This window comes from Penicillium canariense, assembly GCF_028826845.1.
Source record: "Penicillium canariense strain IBT 26290 chromosome Unknown utg000004l_segment0_segment0, whole genome shotgun sequence".
In the NCBI taxonomy this organism is placed as follows: Eukaryota; Fungi; Ascomycota; class Eurotiomycetes; order Eurotiales; family Aspergillaceae; genus Penicillium; species Penicillium canariense.
Window position 1 is genome coordinate 2,173,928 of NW_026622731.1, and position 11,241 is coordinate 2,185,168.

Consider the following 11,241-nt stretch of genomic DNA (forward strand, 5'->3'; position numbering starts at 1 on the left):
TTAAGTCCCAGGGTATCCTTCCATCTATCACAACTCCAAAGCCAGAAAAAAGACAAGAGAAAGAACAAAAAAAAGAGAAAAACCAACAAACTCCATGCTATGCCCGCTGTAAGACTCTTCGGTGGGGTGTGGATAGAAATAAAAAGGAAATGTTGGAATGTTGAAGCGATCGGTTGGTTTAAATCCATCCGTAGCCATAGCTCATGCACGCTTGGTTCAGATTGGCGAAAGGCTGCGCAACAGGCATCGCCTGCTGATCGAAATCATCGTGGTCGAAGAAAAATGATTTGTGCAAAAGATTCAAAGCCTGCTTAGATGGTTGTTTGGGGATTTGGAAGGTCGATTGCTGTGCCATGGGGAGCTGCCCGTGTGGGCTGAACTGTGGCTGAGATGGCTCGGGGGCCTCCACATCCACATCCACAACCTCATCGTCCTCGGCGTCCGCGTCGGCGTCATCGCTTTCATCGTCGGATGGCGAGAAGGTTTCCTCTAGTTTCAGGCCTTTGCCCAATGTTCCCAGCTGCACTTGGCCAATAGCATTGTTGGGCTGGCTGTACAGGCCCATGCCGACGAGCTCCTCCTCGGGCTTACAATCTTTCTTCTGAGTCGATGCCGGTTCATCATCAAATTGCTGGATAGGAAGAAAGTCTGGTGTCGATGGACCACTCAGTTCACCTGGCGATGGCACGCTAGCGTAGCTGGGGCAAGTCGTCTCGGCTGGAGGAATGTTGGTGGCCATCGAGGGCACATCCAGGGACCAGGCATCAGACACAGTCTGATGCATGCCCAAGAAGTCAGTCGTGGTGGTAGAAGTATCCCACGCCATCGGCTCGAATTGCGAGCTCGCCATGGGTAGCGATGGCGTCTGCTGTTGAAGAGGCAAGGACTCCTGCATGTCCGAGTACGCAGGGAAGTAGCCAGGAGAGAAAGTCGGGTCTGCAGAGACGGGATAGGACATCATACTGTCACTACCGTAATCAGGCATGCCATTGCTGGATTGATCAGGCATAACGCCCATGGCGAAATTCTCCGAGGCATAGTCAGGCCAACGGGTCGGGTTCGACAGTCCCCGGGACCTGGCTGATGAGGGGTGCCAACTGATTGGACGAGCGTTCCGGACGGCCGAGGCAAAAAGCGCCGCTTCCAGGGAGGACTGATGATAATGGCTGGGCATTCCATGCGTGACGCTCTGAGCGACGGTGGTGCGCCTCCGGCCCGCGGAGGATGGGCTGTTTCCTGCACTTCGGGGCTTCATGACACGAGTGTGTCGGAGCCGAGGGAAAGCCCGAGCCCAGTCGTGCATTTGCAAGTTCGCGGGTTGGTTAGACATAGTCTCGGGGAGCCATTGGGGGCCTGTCGAAGAGGCCTGTGGTGGGTAGCCGTAATCGGCCATGAAAACACCGGTTGAGAATGTGGGTGAGAAGAGTTGATGGATGAGTTGTTGTCGAGTACGGAGTACAAGTCCGAGATACCCTCCAGGTAGGAAAGTATCAGCTCTGTTGGGTAGGTAGTGGAAGTGGTGGTGGTGTAGGGGAAGAGCAAGGAAGGAGGGACGGGAGTGAGATCTGTGGTTCATCTGTTGTTCCTGGGAAGGAACAACAGAAGGAGCGGTGGGTGTATCGTCCTGCTGTATAATTTCAGGAGTCGATGCGCGGGCAGGGCGGCCGACAGGATTAATATACGGGAATCCAGGGAGCCTGGCGATCCAGCTCCACGATCCCACCGCACATGCTAAGATGACACGACGTTGACACTAACGAAATGAGTTTAGCCCAACCAAAAGGCTCTGAATCAGAGCTAGGAGCGGTTCCACCGTTTCGGCTGGAGCCCGGTCGCCAAGCAACGCCAACCAGCAGAGCCCATCCGACTAACCAGGGAGGGCCAAGGGGAATATTCCGGAGTGTACGGAGTACGGAGTACAGGGGAGGGATGATCGGACCTATACGCCGTAGCGTCTGTTGAGGCGAACATGGGGAAAGACCCAGTTGCGGACCCACTTGACGGCGTTTTGGGTTTGGGGGGGCTTGGGGGGCTTGCCCTTGACGCTACGCAGTCCCGACTGTCTGTTTGTGACTGTATAGAGTGGGGCACTCACACGGGCCCAGTCTGGGGCTACGGTTTTTTTTGGGTTTTTTTCTTTTTCTTTTTTTGGCCCTTCCTCTCTGGGAGTGATCGTTTCGGTGCTGGTTGTCTCCCTTTCCCGACCCAAGAGTCAGGAACCTTGGCCTGTACCCGCCCATGGAATGCCTGCCGGGCTACGATCCAACCGGATCGGCGGCCTATTCTTCCCTCCTCAGCGCTGATTCTGATTTTTCTGTCGGGTTCCACGATGATCAGCCCTGCAATAAGAATGCTCAAATTACGTATCCGTCAAGGTTTCTGCTTCTTTTGGGGCTAGGATTGATATGACATGTCCGGAATACATAGGATGTGCGTCCTCCGGCTAGTCGAACCTAACTGTAGATAGTCATGTCTGGCAACGGTGTCTGAAGAATCATCTCAATAGTTCCCCCCTCCATATGCCGACTCTGTTACGCAAGGGTTACAATGTGATGGGCTCGTCGACGATCGACTCGCACATCTTTCCTGTCGCTCCTGTGCATATGGACAGGGGGTGGCCCACGAAATATACCAAATCAAGGTGGAGTTCGGTAAAGAACCTGACTCCGTCATGAGGGTTTTATTATACTTCCACCTAATCATGTACAGGACCCGCATCCTCTCGAGTACGACGGGGTGCCATGATTACCGTTCGCGGGAGGCTCAAGCGGTCTCGATCGAGGGGGGTACACCACGAGAAACATAGTTACCTACAGGATCAGTTGCTCCGCCCTCACCGCGGCGCGGCCAAGAAAGCGAGTAGCCCTCTTGGGCCCTTTGCGTGCATACCCGGTGGTGTTTCTTTTCTCCGCGCCCTCCATCCGGAGTACATGATGCAGGAGATGCATCATCGCCCCCCCGATCTACTTCTGTTTTTCTTCCGATCCCAGCACCCTCTTTTCGGCTGGTGATTGGACCCATTATGCGCCCGCCCTGGAACTATGCTCCGTCCAACCTGCATTCCGTTCTGGCTGAAGGGATCTCTCGAAACGCCCCCGCAACCAGCACAGTCATTCCCAAGTATCACCTGAGCCTGCAGAGGGGCCAGTCAGACCGAGGACTGCTGTACTATCCGAGGAGGCGTACGTGGTGGACCTGTTTCATCGTTGTAGCGCCACCGGTGTTCGTGTTCAATTGACCCTCCTGGGCGGGAAGCTCGGCAACCTAAGCGTTGGACGTCGACCGCATTTAATTTATCGTTTTTTTTTTCTCTTAGCTGCGGAGTCCGAAGTCCTATCGCCTTTTGTTGAGTCCCATATTTCTGGAGCTGAGCGTCGACCGTGACTCAACAGCCCGAACCCAGCCAGTCGGTGTTGAGGAGACGGGAGAGGCTAAGGAAGGGCAATGATTCGAATGTGAACAGTCCCCCGTCTGACTCTTGCCCCGAAGGAGCCAGAGGGTTATCGATAATTTCCAGGTGACGGAGACGGAGATGGGGAGAGCGATGATCAAAGGCCGGAGCCCATTTCCAGAAGGTGGGAATCCCGCTAACGGAGCACTAAGACGGGACCAGTTCAATAGATATCGTGGCCCGCGTGGTCTGTGAGCAGATTAGGTGCCGCAGAGGAGGCAAATTCCATATAATAAATGGAGCGAAAAAGAACGCGACCAACTGGGTCCAGGAAACGGGCGGTAGAGCCACCACTCACAACGTGGCCGAACGGATCTGATCGTGCTTAGCGCCGTGCCAAAAGCCAGCCCTGGGATTCTTTGAGGCCCGGGCCCTCCGGAGGAACAGGGCTTGCTTTCCCTGGTGTTTGCCATTTCCTTTTGGGGGTTGTTTGCTTTTGTTTGCCTGAACTGGATCTTCCTGTCATCGCGAGGATTCCTCTGTTCGACGATAATCCGGTCGCGCAGATATGCCTTGAAGCTACCGACCACCTGAATCCTGCGATGAGGTAGTACACAGAGACGTGCCATCCGAGCTTAGCTCGGGACCGGGATTCAAGCGGGATCAAAACCAAGGTCCAACACCAGCCCACTTGGCCACATCATTACGCAGGCAGCGATCCCAAGACTCTGTACCGGAACGCATTTGCAGGGCCCCACTTCCTGCACCGCAGGGGCCACGAAAAGTGAAAAATTGGAGAAATCATCATCCATCAATTTCCAGAAGCTCAGGGGGTTCCCCTTGGTGGAGCCCCTCCCATCGCTGACCCAATTCCCGTCACGGTGCCGATCTCTGGAGTATGTGAGCACACTGGGGCGCAGCACCATCTCACCATAGTTAAGGAGGGGCCGCGGCATGGGTTCCACGAACGTATCATCGCAGCCGGGATTGATTTGGGGGCGTACGACAAATGCAAGATGATCCCTCGTCATGTCGGGACCTTCTCCCCTTTTCGTGAAGGATGGACAGAGTGTGTGATACGAACCCATCTCATCCTCCAGGAGCGGCCCTCTAGCGGCATCCACCCGTCCTCACTAAAAAGAAAACTGGATAGCCCTGCATACCAGGCACGATCTGAGGTCCCGTTCCATATTTTCCTGGTCCGTCCAATCGAGAACGACCACCGTCATGCTCCCCTAGAACGATGGAGGTGACTGATGACGAGACTCGACCACGCCAGATCGAGGCCCCTCGTTGACTCTCTTTTGACGCGAGCCTCTTTCCTCCCCCTCTTCTCCGCCCCACTCTGCTAACCTCCGACGCGTTGCTAGTCGCCCGTCAGTTCTGTCGTTAGTGGCTTTGGGTTCCTGAGCGAACTCCATTCCCCTCCCGCCATGCTACTCCGGACATAACTGTATATCCATCCACCCCAACTCCCCCAACACGGGACGCTGAAATGGCCGGAGCCGATCCAGCCCCTTCCTGGCCTGGCCATCCAGACGTTTCAGCCGGTGGGATTGCCCTGCGCACTTCCTTCTCGCCCCCACCGACCTTTTTTCTGCACCTAACCAGCTTAGCCCCATGGAATACAGCGGGAGGAGCTGCGGGCTAAAGCAACTTGGCCTGCCTTAGCGGCAAGTCATCAGGCCCTTCCGACGGTGTAGCCGGGATCATGTCGCATCGGCCTCGGAAATGACCAGGCCCACGGCCCAAGCCCCATGATAGCCGTGCACACGATTTCATGTCAGCGGGCTAGTAACTGAGAGGGGCGTGGTACACGTTCCACATAACGTGCCTCGGTCAGCTTTCCCAGTACGTCGCTCTGTCCTGCTCCGCCCGACATCCTGCCAGGCGCTGCTTTAGTCCTTCGAGTCTCGTCACTCATTGAATGGACGGGCCTCTTCGTACGCCCCCTGTGGCCTGGACGATCGGAATGCCACTTGGCGAGGAGGATTGGGTTATCCTCCGAGCGTGGCCCCTTCCACACATCTACAGCCACCCTGACGAACCAGGCCCGGAGTAGGTGTCCAGAACAGTTGGCATCTACGTTGGACCCGTTTCTGTGCTCCCAAGGAGAAACGGATCAGGGGACCGCCCCGCGATGGCTGAGACCTGCCGTTTTCCTGGTCGGCTGCAACGGACGATGCTTCGACATTGAAACCACCTGTCCTTCCCTGTGGTGATAGACTGGACGTACAGCGCTAACTCGATGAAGCCTGGGGCATAGCGTGCCCCCGGGTCTTATCCATGCGAGCTGCAGGTGCACTGCCGATAAGGGACTCAAGATTTCGTCATCGGGGAAGGATGTATGGAGTACAATGTAGTCTGTAGACGGACGTATGGAGTCCATTAGTGATGTACCCGGCAGCCGCAGTAGCCCCCATGATCTATGTACAGGGTACATGAGAGATGAGATTTAGGGCCCTGAATAACCGACCTCATAATCAGGTATGTAATAGAGTTCCAAAACTTTCGGCTTTACCCGTGCTCTGCGTCGGGCACAGTCCGGGTCATGCAGGCCGCCCTTCTTAGTTCAGGAGGCACTCGTCACTGGGTCCTAACGCCTGAGGCGCCACGCCACGCAAGGCCCAGGTCCCAAGTGGGTCAGAGACGATCTGGCAATGGAGCCATCTGGGATCGGGCCCAACCCGTCACCCCTCAGGACGTCCTACATCGACGCGCACCTGCGACGCCTAGTGGCGGAGCAACAACCAGGATCGGGGGGAAGGAGCCAAGGGGGGTTGGGGGAAGAGGGTGTGGAACAATGTGCCAGTCAAAGGACACCACCGTAGGACTGTCCGGGGCTCTATTGCCCTAAGGGGCACTACGTATAGTTAGTACTCCGTATAGTTTGCTTAGTTGGGACAGGAGGCACGAAGCGGTCAGGCCCAGAGGGGAACAACCCTCCAAAAGCGTCTGCACGGGGCCAACCAACCACGGAGAAAGTTGGAGCGTCCACTTTTCCTGGTTTCCCTCGTCTATCTGGTTTGTATGGCACAGGTCGACTAGGGGAGGCTGGGCCAATCACCGTCCTCGACGCTTTTCCTCGACTAAGCCCCTAACGTCCCAAAAGCAAAAGCAGCCATACGTGCAACACCCCCCCCCCCCCAGGTTTCTTCCCTTCCCGCTTAACCGCTCCTGGGGCTCCACCCCTCTCCTGTGGCCCCTGCGGCATCAGCTGCGGGCCTGAGCTATGTCTATGCAACTGTACTCCCCCCATCCGGATCCTCGGTGCGGGCCCTAGTCTGCGAGGCCGCAGGTATGGCCCATCCTGCTTCGGTCCCACCCGCTCAGGAAAAGGCGCGCTACTCTGCCCTCTCAGGGTTCCATTCGCCCCATGCTTATTGCCTATCCCATGCAGGGGCCGATCCTGAACACGGTGACTTGCAGGACCCAATCGCATATCATACATCGCCTATAGCATATCGCACATCTCTAACCGTAACACTTAGACCGACATCTTCCCAGGCAGCCGGAGCACCCATTACCCATCATCTACAGCCCCATACCCTGCTGCCCCCCCAAGCGGACCGTGCAGCGGAGCCCGGGCAAGGGACAGGGCGAGGGTGAGGGTGAGGGTGAGGGTGAGGGTATCTGCAGCGCTGGCGCGATGCAGTGAGATGGCACACCTGAACCCGCGACCCGATCTGACAGATCCGAGCTGATTGCTGATCCGCCCGGAAGGGGGCTGAGGGGGCAAGGGCATGCACATATGTGCTTTTCGTATCGTGCAGCTGGTCGGCGGTTTGTTCCATGCGTGTGATGGCCGGGTTTTAGACTCCATGCTACGGGGCACCTACCAGAGAGGGGCCCTAGGGAGGCGTGCTCGTTAGTGCCAGTTGGCACTTGGCTTTGCTGTTCGGCTCCAAAAAGAGGGTCTGCACCAGCTACCGAGGTGGGAACACGAGGCTGCAGGACCTACGGAGTACAGTGCCCTCGACACTTCGGCTTGGGACCTTGCACATTGCACAAGGCACCTCAACTCGTCTGATGCTTCTCCGATGAACCCCTTCGAATTGTTTTCCCACCCACACTTTCCTGACTTGCCTCATTGTCAGAGACCATTGCCGTAGACGACTGGATCTGTAAAATACGCACCGCGCCACAGTCGACGTTCTCGGTCCATGCTATGACTATTACCGACATGAATCAACCACCGTCTTTCGTCATTTCTTATGCTTCATATGCATGCTTTGCCACTCTGAAGCACGCACCTGGCCACTGAAATTAATAGAGCACATGGTGCGATCAGTCGATACGAAGGACGACCTCAAATCATTTACGTCTCACATGTCCCCTCCTCAACGGCATCGCCACGCGACGGCGGCCCAGCTTTGTCTCTATCCAAGGGGCTCGGGTTGACGGTGACTCCAAGCATGATGAAAGCCACAGCCGGACACTTGTCGACCACTATGGCCACCTAGCCAGCGGGAAGGGGATGGCTGGTATGGCGCCACCTATACGACTGTATATGTCCATTGATGGTGGGTCCGTTGTTAGGGGGAACTGCCCAACCTGCAAGATATCGATACTTGCTTGGCGTCCACGTCCTATTCCCCGAGGACGAGCCTGCGCTGCAGAGGCTGAGCTGAGATCATCGAACGAGGCGAGTCTGCACACCCCACCCCAGGACCGCCGTCTGCCCTATCTGCCCTCCTGTAAATCCTTTCCTCCACCACTCAGCCAGACAAGAGGGAGAGAAGACTGACAACGCATGGGGAACAGCGAAACGAGGCTTTTTGCGGAGCTGTGGGAACCGAAGTGCTGGCCGCTCCATGGCTCGAGGGTGAGAGTCATCATCGAACGGTTGTGGTCGCTCTGGCTGAGTAACCTCCGTGAAAGCTGTGATGTCCCGCAGGACGTTCAAGGACAGACGGAACTAAGAAATCTCTACCTCAAGGGGCCAATAAGGAATAGGGATGTCCATACTTCCCACACAACCCTCTCCTTTGCTGCGGGCATTGGTCCATCTCCCTCTCGGGGCCCGGATTTACCAGGTCAACGAAGTCCCCATGGTGATGGGAGAGATGTCAGCCCGTGTTGGGAAAGACTTACGACGCCACTACCACGCAAGGCACCTCACTGGAGGTATAGAGATTCAGGGCGTTCGTTCTTTCTCCCGTGGACTTGGATTAGTCCATGTTGCCTTGCGGAAGAGAGTATAGAGTATACCAAGCGCCGCTCGCCTAGAAATGTATGATGAAATCGTGTTTCGAGTCGAGAACCGATTGCACATAAATAAAAGCAAATCCTGCATGTTGAGTTGATAGCCGCATGTTCCAGACCTTGCTCATGCTGGCGCTGAGCGAACTCACCGAGTTATTGACCAATGAGGTTATCTCTCTCGGCGTCTGACGTGGTCGTCTAGACCCGGCCATCCCCTCTGCAAGATACACGGACTCAACGAAGAGAATAAATAAAAAGCTGGGAACACTACATCTGACATTTCAATCCAGATTTGCCCAGCTGTACTCCGAATACGCCAAACAGTGCACCTCCACTCTACCGGACTCGGTAATATCCGCAGTATTTTACAGCTAAGTACTGGAAGATAGGGGCGTAGGCATGGTGTCAGCCGGCTATGCGGGGGGGGATGGCAGGGTCTTCCAATGCTTGGTCCGACTCGCAGATGCTGGACATGCCAATACCATCGTCAGCAGAGCGACGAAACACCCTAGATGCCTAGAGCATGATCAGGCTGAGGTTAGTCTTTACCGCGACACCATGTTACACCTTCCACCTTCCACCTTCCACCTTACACCTCACGCCGCACTCTAAGCCGACGGAACCGAATCGAGGTCCCACCGGTCCAGGATTAGAACCAGATGGGAGACGTACGTACGCCCCGTAGCACAGGGTCCGGCACAAACCGTCATATTCCGTGGATCTACCCGGACACACCTCTCATCCGAACACCGCCACCGCCAAACAAACCCTGTCCTGACCAACCCGTGGTTTGGTCTGAATGGCCCGGACAGAGATATACTCCTACAGAATCCAGCACCAGCGCCCCTTCGAGCCCGCCATGGCCAAGAAAGAGATTAAAAAAATAAAAATAAAAAAAAAAAAAAAGCGAAAACGATCGTCAACTCTTCAACACGCTGTGGAAACACACTCCCGAGTCGCCCGCTCTCGGGCTCCACAGCCACTGCCCATCCCTTCCGGAATGGACTACGACAAGGAGTGCCATGGACTTGCGTACCGATGGTCTTCCCCCTCCATAGCCGGCGAGAATGGAGTCGAGGGGGAGAGGTCCTCGTGCCAGTGCCAGTTTCCCGACCGTGATGAGCACATACGTCCTTGAACTGCGCACTTGCATAGTTTAGTGGCTTTGGGCCACTCGATGGAGTCGTACTGCGAACTTAAAAAATAAATTAAAAAAAAATGAAAAAAAGAGTTCGCCGTTTTGCTTTTTCGCAAAAACTAAAGGCTGTGCGCGCGACTTGACAATCTTCTACTTCTACATCGCAAAGTGGAGGCTCCAGGTTGACTTTTTCCTTCCTCCTTGACGCAGTAGCCTCCGCCAATTCTTCGAAAGAAGCCCCCCTCCTGCGCCTCTCGCGGCCCTCCTGCAATGCGTTTCGGCCTTGCCCCGTAGGCGGATGCCTCTGCGGTAGTTAGTGCCGTGCATAGCGCGGTTTAGTCTCATCTGGTGCGAGATCGGCCACTTCGGGTAAATAGTGGTGTTCTGGTGTAGGCTTTATCGGCCGATCACTGGGTCATGTGCGCCATGCCCTTCTACTGTAGCACCGTCCCAATTGCCGCTGCTGAAGCCCCGCTGTCGGGCTGGGCTTGGTTCTCCGTTCTCGTTCCGAGGAGTTGGAGTTGAATGCGAGGCTCGGGATTTATCGAAAGTTTTTTTTGGAGTCTTGGTCTTACGGTGTAGCAAAAGTCTGATCGCGGAGTAGCGCCGTTCGAGATTTTCGCGGCAGAGATGATCGGCCGAGTTTTATGTTCCGTTGCTTGGGCTGCTACGGTACATACATACATACATTATGCACGATGCCAGAGAAATCACAGTACCTAGTTCTGTGGCGGCCACCTGTTTTCGCAGGCTTTTATTTTCCCTGGATCTGGTGATCAGCACGGGTTGATATCAACCTGCAGCAAGCGGGCAAGGGATGTCGCATGAATTGCCTGGAAAAATACATCTATCTAAAGCCACGAATAGTAATCGCTGTCAGTCGTGTGATACTGTAGGTCAAGTTGTAAATTCCAAACAATGTCTATAAAATCCGTTCTGGTTTCCATTTATCCATGAAAGGCCCTGTATGCTCTTGACTCGATGGAAATTATTGCAATGGCCCAAAATAACATTTTTCTGTCTCATAGCGCCAGCCATGACCAAGCCCTCGGCTCGCTTCATATGAGAGTACTTTGTACCTCCTGGGTCAATATGGCAAATGAATGTATAAAACATACATGTCTGGTGCCAGAACAAGTGGCTTGAAACTGGTATGAAGCCTCGGCTGATAAACCCATTGAATGGTGTTGCAAGACACTTCATCAGCGAAAGACAGAGCAGACCACAAGTCATCCTCGAACACGACCAAGGCTATCTGACAAGGCACTGCAATATGACAAGCATCACAAATGTTTTGTGTTTCTTTTTTTCAACTTAGTGGTTGCATAGAACACCCAAAAGGGGAATCTGCAATCATCGTGACATCATCATCCAAGAATTCAGGCCCAGCAAGATGAAGACGTCAAACTGGGTGAATTCGAGGCAGATCTCCGTTTCACGTCATCTCTACCTTGAGAAATCATCTTCGCAGGGAACTTGAGCACTGGTCTTGAATAAGATTTGATTT

General features: G+C 54.8%; 1 protein-coding gene across 1 annotated transcript; it reads right to left on the reverse strand.

Moving 5' to 3' along the window:
* Positions 1–178: 178 nt before the first annotated feature.
* N7482_007112 (uncharacterized protein) lies at positions 179–1,303 on the reverse strand (the record flags this gene model as incomplete). The annotated part of the gene is made up of 1 exon (XM_056689237.1): positions 179–1,303. One exon carries the CDS (start codon positions 1,301–1,303, stop codon positions 179–181), a length of 1,125 nt encoding a protein of 374 aa, XP_056541666.1.
* Between the last annotated feature and the right edge of the window lie 9,938 nt (positions 1,304–11,241).